This window comes from Alligator sinensis, unplaced genomic scaffold (assembly GCF_000455745.1).
Source record: "Alligator sinensis unplaced genomic scaffold, ASM45574v1 scaffold74_2, whole genome shotgun sequence".
NCBI lineage: Eukaryota > Metazoa > Chordata > Crocodylia > Alligatoridae > Alligator > Alligator sinensis.
This window is the reverse complement of record NW_005841931.1, coordinates 1,675,266-1,691,104: the sequence shown is the minus strand read 5'-3', so window position 1 is coordinate 1,691,104 and position 15,839 is coordinate 1,675,266. Positions and strand designations below refer to the sequence as shown.

At 42.8% G+C, this 15,839-nt stretch overlaps 1 protein-coding gene across 1 annotated transcript in view; it reads left to right on the top strand.

Moving 5' to 3' along the window:
* The window catches only part of TBXAS1 (thromboxane A synthase 1), a 390,857-nt gene that overhangs the window by 235,427 nt on the left and 139,591 nt on the right, over positions 1-15,839 (top strand). Inside the window, exons 7-9 of the mRNA XM_025198922.1 lie at positions 746-834; positions 2,209-2,357; positions 4,171-4,301. Of these exons, the coding sequence (XP_025054707.1) occupies positions 746-834; positions 2,209-2,357; positions 4,171-4,301 (369 nt within the window). The remainder of the gene's footprint in view (positions 1-745; positions 835-2,208; positions 2,358-4,170; positions 4,302-15,839) is intronic.

Here is a 15,839-nt window from a genome sequence, read left to right as displayed (position 1 = left end):
AGCAGGAGTCTACAGAGAAGTAATAGTCTTTACAGGCTTTTCTCTTTGCAGGATTGTGTGCATTTAAAGATACACTTTCTATCGTGGAGAGTATACAGATGAAATATACCCTATCAGTTAGTCTTCATAAGTCACCATAGCTGTTTACAGATGTGAAGAAAACTCCCCCAAAAGCTGCGCTTTACTTTCAGCTTGATGCACCCATGCATAGAGCACAGCAGATGTCCAGAGGAGGCATCATATTAGTTTGACTCAGCTCGCCCAATGTCTGTATAGATCATGTACCGCCCAGTCTTTATAGATGCTGGGGACCCGGGTCAAGCTAACACATTTCCTTTTCTGGAAAATGGTGGGGGGCACATTTCATGTCTGTCAGTGCCCCATTTGATTTGGTTTGGGGCGCGATGGAGAAAGGAGAGGCTTGTCTTTATTTCGGACAACAGCCTGTAGGCACAGTCACAGCTAGAAAGGAACCTACATTTAGTGGGCATTCAGATAAGCCTGTGGGTTTCCTTGCATGAATTTAGACAGTGCAATAGCCAGTTGGTACAGCTGGCAGATTCTCAGTGATGTCAGTTTTGAGAAACAAGGGACTTTTGCTGTTGACTTTTTATGCGTCTATTTCTAAGATTCCTACTTAGCCACTGATACGGATGATCTTGAAAGTACCATACCACCTACTGTATGTAACTAATTTAGAGGAATTGATTGTATTCTTAATTATGCCACATGTGTTCTTTTCTAGATGACTCCGCTAATAAACCAAGCATGTGATGTCTTGCTGAGTAATTTGAAGGTCTTTGCAGATTCTGGCAAGGCTTTTGATATCCAAAGGTACGTTGAAAACACTAAAACAGAGAATCATATTTAAAAAAAATACCTGATTAGCCACAGTTTCCCAATCACAGTTATTGTATACAAAGAATTCTTTCTCACACACACAGCTTAGATTGATACAGCCTGGGAAGGAAAGATGTACAGCAGATATAGCATCTAACAGCCAGTACCGTTCTGACCGTATTTACTTGAAAGAGTAATTTTAGTACGTAAATATATTTCTATTATCTAATGTATTTCTAGCTGTCTTCTAATGAACTTTAACAGCTTGAAAAAAGGGGAGAGATGCCTGTCAATGTCCAGCCTGCTTCCTTCTGTCCACTAATAACATATGAACTTAGGAATTGACATTCTGGGTCAGACCTGGCTGGTTCCCCATTAAAACCTTCCAAAGAAGGTAAAAGAACCCCACATTAGTCAATGGTGGAATAATTTGTCATCACGTTATATCTCATTCTGATCTCTAGTTCTCAGCTGTTGTTATGAACCCAAGTTTCCCTTTCAAAGTATTTACTGTAAAGTAAAGTAAGAACACTTCCACTGGAAGTTACCATGGAGGAGCTAACACACTGTGTGAATTCCCACCATCACTTACCTTACTGTAACTTGTTTGTATGGTCGTGATCTTCATTTCTGTAGTATCCATAGTATTCTCTTCTAAGAAGCTTTAAAAAAATGGCTTTTTGAAACTTTAAATAAATTATGTTAACCAGTTCTTCAAAGACTGATTTATTGATATGTTCAAAGAATTCTGGGAGATTCATCAGGCATATTCTTTCTTCACAAGCAGATGTGCTCCTTGAAGCAGTTGCCGATGGTTTCAGGAACTGGAGTTGCACATAGTGCTGAATATCCTCCTTGCTTCAAGTTGTTAATTTGAGTTGAAAGACAAATATACTGAATATGCTTTGACTTTTTGATTTAAACTGTTGTCACCCTGGAGGCATTAGATTGTTTTCCCCTTCCTATCCTCCTAGTCACAACCTCTCTATAAAGAGGTGGACTCTAAATATGTTTGTAAACCCCAAACATGCTATATTTGGTTTGAACTGGCTGCACAGAAATATTTTTATTTTTATGAGTTAGAAGTCCAATTTCTGAGCAAAATGTTATATAAAATATTAACATGGTTTGTATGAACTTTAGAGAAGACTGGAGGCTGTTATTTATTAATTGCAGAATAATTAATTGCAGAGTCTGTCTTTGTTGCTAGAATAATTAAAATATTTATACTATAGATGAAACTCAGATCACTTGAAAATTGACTTAGATCTTTAAAAAAAACATAAGTGTTGTCGTGTGATATTCAGAAATATCAGATATCAATGAAAGTGTTAGCTTACAAAAGTTGTATTCTTTAATCCAATATAGATGCTATGGCTGCTTCACCTTGGATGTTGTTGGCAGTGTGGCTTTTGGTACTCAAGTGGACTCTCAGAAGAACCCTGATGATCCCTTTGTTAAGAACTGCAAGAAGTTTTTTGAAATTTCGTTGCTCAGACCTATCCTAATTCTCACCAGTAAGTATTACCTGCCCTTGCTCTTTCATTTTAGCTAGTTTTTAGGTACCATTCTTGAGTTACAAAATTTCTGAATTGCAAGCAAGAAGGAAGTACTGAAGGCAGGATTTTTTCTGCCTGAATTTCTAGAATAAAGCCTACAACCACTTGCCTTTAGTATGATTCCTGTAAAAAGTGAGTCTAAGAAGGCAAGATTTCCTCTTGATTTGAGTGGAAGGCTGATGGGACCCACAGTTTTTGTGGGTTACACTTTTGTATTAAAAGTGCATGACTGCAGCATAAGTCATGTTATATAATTAAACATGGCCCTTTGGAACCCTGAAGCAAAGTTAGTATGCCATATGCTCGCTTGGTAGGAATAGAAACTCCACCATAAATAAAATGGGCTAGCAAAAAGTCAGATAGAAGGGGGTGGAAATGGAGATGAGCATGATGACTTGACATCATAAGCCATTAAAATTCTTATTTAAATAGTAGCAATCTGGGTTGATGTTTGTAAAGGATGAAGATGACAAATGTCAGCAGAGGATGCCTTTAAGAGAATTTATTTATTTTAAAGTGATTTAATAGAGAATATTGTATGGACTTGAAAGTGGAATACAAAGCTTTTTAGTTCTAGGTCAAAGACTAGTCCATCTTAGGCTGATAGTGCCTAAGCTCTTGTCTACACTAAGATCATTAGGAAACATAATTGTGGAAGCTATAGCCTAATCAAAGCTGAGGTATCCTGTTGCCTAGACCCCCTCAAGTAGTATTCAGTAATGCAGTGTAAAAAAATTCTAAGCCTTTTGATCCTTGTCTGGATGACAGTTTTTACCAGAGCTCTCGCTAGGGGAGCTTTCCCATTTAGGTGTTATGTATTCACAGAATCTGACACTTAAATCTGTCCCGGCTGAAGTCCGTTGGAGTATTGTCATGGACTTCAGAGGGGCCATGGCTTCATCCCCACCACCCTAAAGGCCTTAATAAGAAGAGTCCTCTAATAAAGAGTGTCTGAATAGTGTAGGTTGCTTTTTTCTGGAAGCAGTTGGTCTTCAGTATCATCCTTACCACTGGTGGGCCTGTATATTCTCTGCATTGCAGCAGCTTGTTGGCTTGCAGAACTACTTCTCAGGAGTATTGTGATGGATTAATCACTGTCTACAGAACTGTTTTAAGATGTTCATAGTGCACTGTGATGATAGTCCAGCAGGGAGCTCTTTGATAACCTTGTGGTAATGGTTCACCAGCCACAGTACTTGAGGTTTCTAGTTGCTACATATAAATATCAAGGACAGGAGTCTCCCTTTTGGCCTTCTGTAAATTTTTATGATATTGTATCTCAAGGTTCTCTATTTTGGTCTCTTCTGTAAAAAGCTGGATACAGGGTGACTAAAGCAGCGAACTAGCATCCTAAGATTGGACTAAGAGCTAGACACAGGAGTAAGATAACTATCTATCTGACTCCATGGTTCTAATCTATATTCAGCAAGGCTTGTTATAAGACTTTTTTTTTAATTCTCAGATTAAATTATCTGTGTATGGAGGAAAATGTTTTCTCCTTTCTGTGATGGTTACAAGTCATGAAGTCGCTTTGAATTGCAGTACCACAGGCCAAAGCTACAAACTGGGGCAAACTGTAGGTGGCATGTGATCAGAAGAGATTCCTGGCCAACAGTTCAGTATCTGGTTAAAATGGAGGACTGAAATAGAAGGAATGAGCAGCATAAAACTAAAATGTCTCACCTAGTGACAGTTTAGATGTAGGTGGATTGGAGAAGAGATGAGTTCCTACATGCAACTTAATTGTTCTCTTTTTAAAAATCTCATACAGTTGCATTCCCTTTTATAATGGTCCCACTGATCCGGATTTTACCGAACAAGAAACGAGATGAAATTAATAGATTTTTTATCAAAGCCATAAAGAACATGAATGCCTTGAGAGACCAGCAAGATGTACATGAGGTAAGGCCATCTTTATGATAAATGCAAAAATAAGTGAATGATCTTTGGTAAAGTCAAAACTAACATGAACTTTGCTCAAAAAGGCAAACTCAGCCTGAATCAGGCAATTTGGTGATTTTTGTATGTTTGCTTGTTTTGCTGTATACTAGGGTGAAGCTGAATTACTAATATTCCACAAGAATGGCAACTTTCTGGTATTTCTGCCCTAATTAAGACAAAGAAGTACTGAAACACAAGGAACTTAATTGCTTGCACTCCGCCCATTTCATTGCTGGCCAGGGGTCGGAGTGCTGGCGCCAGTGAGGGGGCGTAAGATTCTGGGCTGCACGGAGTAGGGTTGCAGAGGGTGACCTGAAGAGCTGTAGAGGTTTGGTGCAGAGTAGGGTCGCAGGGGCAACCTGAAGGGCTGCACTGGAGGCATGCAAAGTAGGGCTGCAAGGACAACCTGAAGGTCAGGCCAGCCCCACAAGTAAGTCAGGGAGTGAGCCCTAGTGAGGGGGCATGAGTGAGTGAGTCCCTGCAAGGGGGCAGAGGAATTGAACCCCAGTAGGCACTCTGACCACTGGTGATGCGTAGGGGGTGCATGTGCACCCCCTGAGAGAGGTGCCACCAATGCTGCCAGTGGCATCTGCAGGTGGTCGCCACCCACTGACATCCCCCCTCCCCCACTGCCAACACCACCAGCGGCGTCTTTGGGAGCTCCCTGCTTACCGCTGCAACGCCCCTGCAACTGCTTCCGTCACCTGCAAGTGGTCGCCGTACCTCCCCAGCCTCTGGGGGCACACGTCATTAATGTCTCAGATGTTGTGAGGCTGACTTTTGGGTCAAATGGAGACCCCAGTAAGTCTTCAGATGGTTTGAAGCCAAGTGTGGGTTCGAGGTTAAGAACTTTGGATGCCATCTGCAAGGCATGGAACACAGTATAGGGAAGGTCGGCATCAGGGCACTTAATGGGCAGCCTCCTGTATTTTACAACAGCTAATTTAACAGCAAGTCATGGCAGACGAATGAGGGCCGACTGCCCTAGACAGAGGGGTGGGCCGGTACGGTGACTGGCCATGTGTCAGCCCCCTGTTACGAGGGTCCATGATGGAAGAAAACCATGCAGCCTGGGGTCAGTGTACATTGGCTGAGCCCTCCAGTCTTGCTAAAGTTCTACAGTCAACAGTGGCCAGCATGTGTGAGAAAATGAATAAACTAATGTAACTTCAATAATAATATCTGTACCTACTTCAGGCCTTGTCTTGGTCCACCAGCATATCTCAGCTGCCTTTCTTCAGGAAGTTGGGGCTCTTCAGGGTTTGCCCTTGCTATGAGCCCAATCTGAGTGGGCTGGTCCATCCTGGGCCAAGCCCTTCTGGTAATCTGGGGCCACAGGTATTATGACCCCCCCCCCCATTCCCTGACATGATTTTAATTTCTGGAGGAAAGATATTTCCTTTTCTCATGTTGTTTGACTTTAATGTACTGTGTTGGAACATGCATCTTGTCTTAGCCAGCTGTTAACGTTGAAATATGGGAGGTGCCATACTCAGATTCAAGGAGTGACATCAGATGAACAGCTGGAGAGGGAACCTCACATGGAAACCATACATCCCTCTCCTGGGATGAGAACATATACCAGAACAGGTCCTCCCAGACATCCCTATCAAACAGTCATCTCTATTTGCCACCTTTAAGTGGAAAATGAATTTCACCCTATTCTGAAGTATGTCAGTGGTGCATTTAAAATACAGACCTGTTTTCAAGGGTATTTCTGTTCTTGACTTTGTTTCATGTTCTACTCCTGTTGCTGCTGTGCTCCCTGCTCTGTCTCATTTTTATATTTGCTGTGCTTTTGTCTTGCTCTTTCTTGTCTCCTCACCCCCTAACCATAACTCACAGATCTAACACTGCTTGCCTTTGTCTCCTCTGTCTGTTGTTTCCTTTTACTTCCCTGTCCCTCTCCACCCACTTCTTCCTCCAAGATGTATCCATCCAGAATTGACTCTGGTTAATGGCTGCTAGCCCAGGCTGAGTATTGCAGATGTTTATGCTTACAGTAGCGGTGAGGCTGAGCCATGTATAGGCTCACTGCTCCTAGAACAAACTGGGGACAGAATGAGCTTCTCATCTCAGAACTAGCTGCAAGCATAGAGGGGGTGTAGCTCATCAATTAATGCAGAGTTGGGAGATGACTTCAAGGAGTAGCAAGGAGGTTATATTTGCAATTGTAAGACAAAATCTAGTGGGCAGTAGTGTTGTTTGTCATCTAATTCCTGTAGTGTGATACTGCCTAGGAACTGCACCCATGGATTATGACCCCTTCTGTGCCAGGTGAACACAGACTAGAGATGATCTATGACTGAAAGAGCTTACATTTTAGTTTAAGACAATAAACTGCATGTGAATACACATGGGGTAGGCACAAGGAAACACTAAAAAAAAAGTAATGTTAGGCAGCAGTCCCAGTCTCTCATCAGCCTGCTGTCACGTTTATGTAGATTGTGGCGCAGGAGTGTTTTAGGGAGGTAAATGAAGGATGACAAGGAGGTGGCTTTTTGTTGGTTCTATGGAGCTGTTGCTAATTCATGGAGAAAGCACAGAGGTGCATATGAGTTTGTCAGGCTTCTTAGCTCATCAGGAGCATCTTTTATACAACCCACTGGAAGAACATTACAAAAATTGGTGGAGAGACTGATCCAAGCCCTGGGAAAGGAACACAGGCCCCCACTGGAGGTTACTATTAAGATGTGATTAACTTGTTAATTGCACAATAAACGCTGTATGTACTTGATTACAAGACAAGGTTTTTTCCCCCTAATCAGCATGAGGAAAAAAGCCTTTCGTCTTACATTTGCATACAAGGAAACTGCATTAGATAGAGTGTCTATCTTTGAACTGCAGCTAAGTAATAGAGGCTCAGTAATGGAAACTAACTATGAGGTTGATTAAATGTAGCCGACACGGAGCATGATTATAAAACACATGGCCCATATTGGGCAAATATGCTGAGGGGAACGTATGTGTGTGTGTGTGTTACCAGGCCAGCACTGGAAGGCCAGAGTCAGCCATGACACTCTCCCCTTTGTGTCAAAAATGCTGCATTTGATCTTAGCCAAAAAAACCAAAATGCTGAGGGGAACTTTTTTTAAATATAATATACTTTATGTTCCAGACTGAATTAGCCAAATCAGTTCCTGATGGAGCAGAACTCATTCATTCCAAAAACCATATTAATTGAGCAGGCAGAACTCACTCATTCTAAACATCATGTATGTCATTAAAACCGGTGAGCATCTTCCATCCCAGGCCATTCACCCTGGGACTTCAGATACTCCCAAATCCATTGATAGGTGTCCTATGTGCAGGCCCAGGCCCAGAGGTCTTGGGGTTTGGCAAGCATCCTCCATCCCAGACTCTTAAGTCTAGGACTTGATATACTCCCTACACTCAGTCTTAGCCCACAAGAGGCAGAGAAGCAAGGGAACTTATCACAAGGGCAGTTTAGTGGAACCTATCTGAATAATACATATGGCAGTGTCCACTGAGTGCAGTCTCTCTCAGAACCTACTGTTTTTCAAGTCATGGTAAGCCACTACACTGCATACATTTCAACTTCCTCTTTACTCTTACAGTGGGGTTGCACCTTTCTTTCTCATTTCCCATGATTCCAATTTCTTCACCAGCCTTAAATGTCTGGGAAACATTACCAAAGGGGGTCCCAAACAGTTCACCCAGAATTCTTTTGTTGGCTCCGCTCTCAGCATGTAGTATATGATTAGAGTAGCTCCACCCTCTGCGATGAAGGTGGACCAGGTTGCTCTATGCCTCATCTGCATATAAATATTTGGAGGATCCCAGGACTTGTGACAAAAACACCTGGTACCAGCCATGAGTGGGGGCTAATTAGCACATGGCTCTTTTTTGTGGGGGGGTATCTGGAGTAAATGCACATACTGAGCAGTGCTGAGCTGTGGGGTCACCATGGCTTGAGATGCTATTGACTCTGCTGGGGCTAAACCCAGTGAACTATATGGTAAACTGTGAGCCTTTTGACTTTGAACTAATATCATATATAGTTTGAACTTATGTAGGTGCCAGCATGCTATTAAATGTGTGTTTATGGAGTACCTATGCTAAATTTTGCAGTAGTTTAAAAAAAGGTAAAATGTACCAATTCTGGATTAACTAAGTTTATGGGTATTATTTGTAAATGACTACATTATGTTTGTTACACAGTCAGTATTTTAAGATTTGCTCCTCCCTTCCATATATTTAGGGGGAGCAGGATCTGACAGTAAGTAGGGGAGAAGGGGTTGCAGAGGGAAGAAGCTGGGGGGGGGGAGCCAGAGGGCAAAGGAGCTACATGATCCCCCAGTTTTATTTTCCCTGCTGTAGCAGTGGGCAGAGGACAAATTCAAGGCAAGTCGCCAATAATAAGATTCTGTATCTGGAACATTATATCAAATTTATAAATTTTCCATATACAGAATCTAATTATTAGTGGGGGTTGTCTTATATTCTAGTAAATACGGTAGTAACTCTGCCACGTTTCCAGGAATTAATGGCACAACAAAATGAAAAATCAGCCACAAAAATATTCCACAAAAGATGTGGCTGGCTTCTGTCATGCCTTAAATTGAAGGTGTGGCAGGATAACTAGAGCCAGCTCAAGACTGCTGCAGTTCTGGGGCTGGGACTGACAATCAGCTGATTGTCAGCCCTAGTCCCTGGATCGCATGCGAGTCTGGAGCTAGTTCTGACAATTCACTGATTGCTCAGGTTCAGCTGGGTGACTGGCACCCAGCTTTCAACTTGCCAGTGCAGGAAGAGCCCTGAATCCCAGGCTCCTACTGCACAGGCAAACAGTAATGGCACCATTGGGATCTGATCCCCAAATCACACATCTTGCCATGCATTTGTTGGATGGCATGATTGTTGGGACTGGGGATCAAATCCCATGCGCCATTGAATAAACATGTACCAGGTGCCTTAGTCTTCATGACCATATGGCTACCCTAAGAATTCGTGCACATGCCACTGTAGTTCTGCTTACACACTGACTCTTGTTTCCATGAATTTTCCAAATGAAACAATTGCTGATATCTATGAACCAGAATTTTAAAGACACTGATTTTAAATGGGAGTGGGGCACCTAAATACCTCTAAAAAAAAATCTGGCCCTGGGTACTCATTGTTTGGCAACTTGGACAAAACTTTCCAGAATTACTAATGAATTTAGTGCCTTGTTTGTTTTAAGAGTTTGAGCTTGGGCACTGAAAACCACTATATAGTCTTATAATCTGGACAGTGCTCAGTAATGTTAGCCAGATTTTGCCACAAATAAGGGCAACTTGGTTTCTTGTCAGGTGCCGAAAGTCTGTATATAAGTGGGAGCAGACTGCAGCTGCCTGCTCTGTTAGTATGGAAATGTGACCTGTAAATACTACCGGTCCTCTTGGAAGGAGGCAGAGCACAGTGTGCAACGATTTATATGGTTAAAATCCCAGTTTGATTGAAGTCATTGGGAATATTGCCTTCAGTTAGATCAGGGTTTTATCTATAGTCAGTGGTTCTCTGTATTAAGGATAAGAGATAAGAGCTATTATTTAGAACTTCCTGGGCTGCATGTGACCAGCAAGTGACACTCAGATCACCCCCTCTGTGGATATTACATTCTTTCTTTTATTCTGTAGTCTCGTGATCAGTGTTTTTTAAAATGGTTTATTTTGGTTTTGCTAGAAAAAAATCAGTTGGAATGATCTGTAATACAACTAAAAGCCCAAGAAAGTGATTCAGCTGTAGCGCATCATCTTCTCACCTGCTACTAACATGTACAAAGAATAAAGAAAGGCCAAAAAAAATAATGTGACAAGCAAAGTCAGCCTGTTATCATCCTTGCTCTATCAGTAAATGAAACAATGCTTCTGAATGCTTAAAGATAATCCCACGAGTAGATAGTAATTTTGCAGCCAGGTTTAGATCTAATAATATACTTGTATTCATACGAGATGCGTGATGTCACCGTCTCCTATCCGATCAGGTAATGCTGCAGATGTCTTTTTAATTGCATATTAGCTTTCCATGGTCAGCAAAATAACTTTAGTCCTGGAAATCCTGTTCATTGGCTTATGTATTGAAACACTCTGTGGTCATATTTTAGGAATTTTAATTACAATGAACTAACATTCTGAAAGGATGCAGGCTCTTGTGAAAAGCTTGCTTCCTTGTATTTATATGAGAGGAAATGTATCACTGTTTAGAAGAGTGCAGAAGCTAATGCACCACTTAAGGCCAGCTATGAGGACTACAGAATGTTTAAGTGTTGCGCGTGTTTTGTCCAGGCCATCTACACAGGTGTAATTTTTACCTTTAGGAAGGTAGAGGTAGAGATTGGGTAGGTGGATTGTTTGTTACAGTGCACAATGGTTATTCTATTTAATATTCTGATGTGCATGTCACTAGTCTCATAATAATTTGTTTAGCAAGCTGTAAAACCCAGTTTCTACTCTTTTATTCCAAAGAAACTGTTGGAAAGGGTAAGCACTGTATTTATAGAAATTCAGATGCAGAATCGGGAAATTTTATTTTAAGGGGGTGATATAGAATCATAGAAAGTTAGGGTTGGAAAGGACCTCAGGAGATCATCTCATCCAACCCCCTGCTCAAAGCAGGGCCATCCCCAACTAGATCATCCCAGCCAATGCTTTTTCTAGCTGGGTCGTGAAAGTCTTGAAGGATAGAGATTCCACAACCTCTCTGGGTAACCTGTTCCCGTGTTTTACTACCCTTCTAGTAAGCAAATTCTTCCTAATATCCAACCTAAAGTTCCCTTGCTGCAACTTGAGACCGTTGCTCCTTATTCTGACACCCCTGAGAACAGTCTAGCTCCATCCTCTTTTGAACCCCCCTCCAGGTAGTTGAAGGCTGCTATTAAATCTCCTCTCAGTCCTCTCTTCTCTAGACTAAATAAGCCCAGTTGTCCTTATAAGTCATGTACCCCAGTCCCCTCACCATTTTGGACTGTCTCCAATTTGTCCACCTCCTTTCTGTAGTGGGGGGCCCAAAACTAGAGATGGTACTCCAGATATGGTCTCGCCAGTGCTGTATAGAGGGGAATAATCACTTCCCTTTACCTACTGGCAGCACATCTACTAATGCAGCCCAGTATGCCCATTAGCTTTCTTTGCAACAAGGGTACAGTGCTGGCTCATATTCAGCTTATTGTCCACTATAATCCCCAGGTCCTTTTTTGCAGAGCTGCTGCCTAGCCAGTCAGCCCCCAGCCTGTATCAGTGAATGGGATTATTCCGTGCTAAGTGCAGAACTTTGCAGTTGTCCTTGTTGAACCTCTTGAGATACATTTTGGCTCAAACCTCCAATTTGTCTAGGTCACTCTGAATCCTAGCCCTACCCTTCAGTGTATCTACTACTCCCCCCAGCTTGGTATCATCTGCAAACTTGCTGGGGGTGCACTCTGTGCCATCCTCCAGGTCTTTGATGAAGACATTGAACAAAACCAGCCCCAGGAACAACCCCTAGGGAACTCCACTTGATACTGGCTGCCAACTAGACATCAAGCCATTGATTATTACCCTCTGAGCCCAATGCTTCAGCTAGCTTTCTATCCACCTTACAGTCCATTCATCCAGCCCATACTTCCTTAGCTTGCCTGTAAGAATGCTGTGGGAAACTGTATCAAAAGCCTGGCTAAAATCAAGGAATACTATATCCAATGGTCTGTCTGCATCCACAGAGGCAGTCACATCATAGAGGGCAACCAGGTTGGTCAGGCATGACTTGCCCTTGGTGAATCCATGCTGACTGTTCCTAATCACCTTCTCGTCCCAGTGCTTCGAAATGGCTTCCTTGAGGATCTATTCCAGGATTTTTCCTGGAACTCAGATGAGGCTGACTAGTCTGTAGTTGCTTGGATCCTCCTTTTTCCGTTTCTTAAATATGGGTACTATGTTTGCCCTTTTCCAATCATCCGGGACCTCTCCTGATCACCATGAGTTTTCAAAGATGATATCCGGTGGCTCTGCAATCACATCAGCCAACTCCCTCAGCACCCTCAGGTACATCCCATCTGGCCCCATGGGCTCGTATATGTCCAGTTTTTTCTAAATAGTTCCTAACCTGTTCTTTTGCCACTGTTGGCTCCTCACCTCCTCCCCAAACTGTGCTGCCTGGTGCAGTAGTCTGGGAGCTGACCTAGCCTGTGAAGACTGAGGTGAAAATGCTATTGAGCACTTCAGCCTTTTCTGCATCCTCTGTCACAAGGTTGCCTCCCCCATTCAGTAATGGACCCACACTTTCCCTGATCCTCTTCTTATTACTGACACATACCCTAGAAAACCTTCTGGTTATCCTTCACATTCCTTGCTAGCTGCAACTCCAATTCGCTTTGGCCTTCTTGACTTCATCCCTGCATACCCAAGCAGTGTTGTTATATTCTTCCCTAGTTATTTGTCCAAGTTTCCACTTTTTAGAAGCTTCCTTCTTGTGATTTAGTTTACTGAAGAGTTCCCTGGTAAGTCAGGGTAGCCTTCTGACATACTTGCTGGTCTTCCTGCACATCAGGATGGTTTGTTCTTGAACTCTCTTCTTTAAAGTATAGCCAGCTCTCCTGGACTCTTCTCCCCCTCGGACTGGCTTCCCAGGGGATCCTGCCCATGAGTTCCCTGAGCGAGTCAAAGTCTACTTTTCTGAAGCACAGGGTCCCTACTCTGCTGCTCTCCATCCTTCCTTTCCTGAATTCTGTCATCTTGTGGTCACTGCTGGCCAAGTTACCATCCACTATACTACATTCCCTGCCAATTCTTCCCTGTTTGTGAGCAGCAGGTCAAGAAGAGCATGGCTTCTAGTTGGCTGCTCCAGCACTTGCACCCGGAAGTTGTCCCCAGCACTCTCTAAAAACTTCCTGCAGTGCCTGTGCACTGCTGTATTGCCCTACCAGCAGATGTCAGGGTGCTTGAAGTCCCCCATGAAAACCAGGACCTGTGATTGAGGAAACTTCCGCTAGCTGTTTGAAGAAAGCCTCATCTACCACTTCCTCCTGGTCTGGTGGTCCATAGCAGAACCCCACCATGACATCACCCTTGTTGCTCTCCCCTCTGACGCTAACCCAGAGACTCTCAACAAGCCTATCTCCAGTTTCATACTGCAGCTCTGAGCAATCATATCTAGATGTAGAAGTCCAATACATGTCTTCTGCTGTCCTTGAAATTGAGGCACCTTTTAAAAATCACTGTGGTGGAATCCTGACTACAATGAAGTCAATAATCAAACTTTCACTGACTTCAAGAGGGCCATGAGTTCACCCATAGACCCCAGCAATACCAGCCACACTTGGCTCATATGTAGCAATTTTAGTTGTATGAAGGCTTTGCAGCTATTAACTGATCTTCACAACAAATAAATGAAAAAAATTGCCCTCCTAAATGAAGACTGCTTTAAATAGAAAGCAAGAGTTTCTGAAAACATTGCAGACAAAAGTAAACATGTGAACAAATGAATTTATAAAGTGCACAATCTTCTCCAGAGCCAGCTCTTCCTGTATCTCTGGCTTTTCTAGTAGCATAGTGTCACATAAATTCACAATTCACAGTCATAAAATCCATGTCTGGTAGCGAGTGACCAGATGTTGTTACCATATGATGATTCTTGGTGGTCTCATTCCAGTTTCTAATGAGCAAGTGACAAATTGCTGAGAAGTATCTTCAGGTTTCTACTCATTGCCGCTCTTGGGTGGTTCACTCTCAGTCTGACTGAGGGGGCCAAGGACATAACAGGCCAGCTGAATGCGTTACTCAGAACTTCTGGCCAGGGTGGAAGCATATTGGATGGATAGTAGGAAGTTTGCACTGCTGTATCTTACATTGTACATATTCTAGGGATGAAAAGAGAACTAAAATCCTCACTATGGGAAGCCATAAAGAAGCCAATTTCAGAAGCCAGTCCTGGGGATGATATGGACTGTGTTATAATTTAGTGTCCTTGAGGCTGCACTATTCCTTAAACCTGTGCTTAGGTATAGCTTCAGGTGCTGTAGCCACATCTGTTCTGATCCTGACACACCCCTTTTGCTGGCAGCCAAGCAGTGGGTGGCCTAGGATCTAGCTATTAGGGCTATGAGAAGGTTTGGTGGGGATTTGGCCCAATTCAGCAGCCGAATCTCCGAATCCAAATTGAATCAGGAAACCCTTTAATCTCTCTGAATCGAATCGGAACCCACATATAAAGCTGTGTCAAGCCATAACTATTTGCCACTGCTCGGGGAGCCCGGGGTCATGATCCTGACATCCCTCTGCACCAGCAAGTTCAAAACTAGGTGCCCACTGAACTGGTGCAGTCCTGGGGCTGGGACTGACAACCAGCCAATTATCAGTCTCAGCCCTGGGACTATACCGGATCCAGCTAGACACTCCTGTGCTGTCTTTGACACCTTGGTGTGGGCCTGGGGTTGGGACTACCAGTCAGCTGATTGTAGCTCTCAGCACCAGGATTGCACTGGAGCAAATTCAACACTCCAGTGTGTTCCTGGCACTGGGTCTGCCACCAGAGGCAGTTGGTGTTCCTGAAGCATGCAGGATTGGGTCCCTGAAGCCCCAGGAGCGCTTGCCCAGGGCAGCTCCAGCCTGTCTGTGCTCTCCGGCCTTACAGCAACCAAATGATGACTCCAAAGTAGTGGCACAAAATCATACCACCTAAGTCACGACAACAAATATGGGACATTTGTGGCATGACAGGGGGTATGGATGTCTGTTTGCTTGACCTTTGTGCCTAGTAACATTTTTTTTTATAGTGGCACAAAGGCGATGTTTGTTTACGCCATGTGTATTTATGTGCATGCATGCTAGAGGGCTAGGAGGGGCAGGGGAAAACTAATTACTGCGTCACACTTCTCTTCCCGCCATCCCCTGCCAATTCCCCTGAGGGGAATTCTTTTTATTTATTTATTTTTAATGAACTAATGAACTATTTGCTTCAAGAACTGCTTGAAATCAGAAGAGCTGAGAAAAACTAACTGAAAAGCCTAATTCTGCCCTTGTCAGGGGAAAACTATATGGTTACTAAAAAAGACTTAGTTGAAAGTTTGCTAAATTCTGTATATATTCCAGGACTCATGTGAGGGTTTGAACTGCAGAAAATGCAGTACAGATGTTAAAAAGTAAATATTTTTCTGAAGTGACAGCAGGTGGGAGGATTAGACACCTACTTCTGTTTGTCTGCAGGGCTCTTTTTTTTTTCTTAAAAAAAAACCTTATTTGCTTTTGAAGGGGGAATAGTGTCCATTCAGTCCAATTTTTTCAGTGCAAATATTAGCAAATCCATTTTGACTGATAAATTATTGTGTAAGAGTTTTCATTCAATAAATGCATAAGATCACAATAGTTTTGTCTGCTTATTGTTCTCATGTCCATGGTGTTTGAGCCTGCCATGATGATTTATTGCTTAACTTTGGAACATCTTTGTGAAGTGAGGAAATATATAATTACCTCTATTTCCACTCAAGGTATAGAAATGTTAAGTAGCCTGCTTAAAATCAGCAGG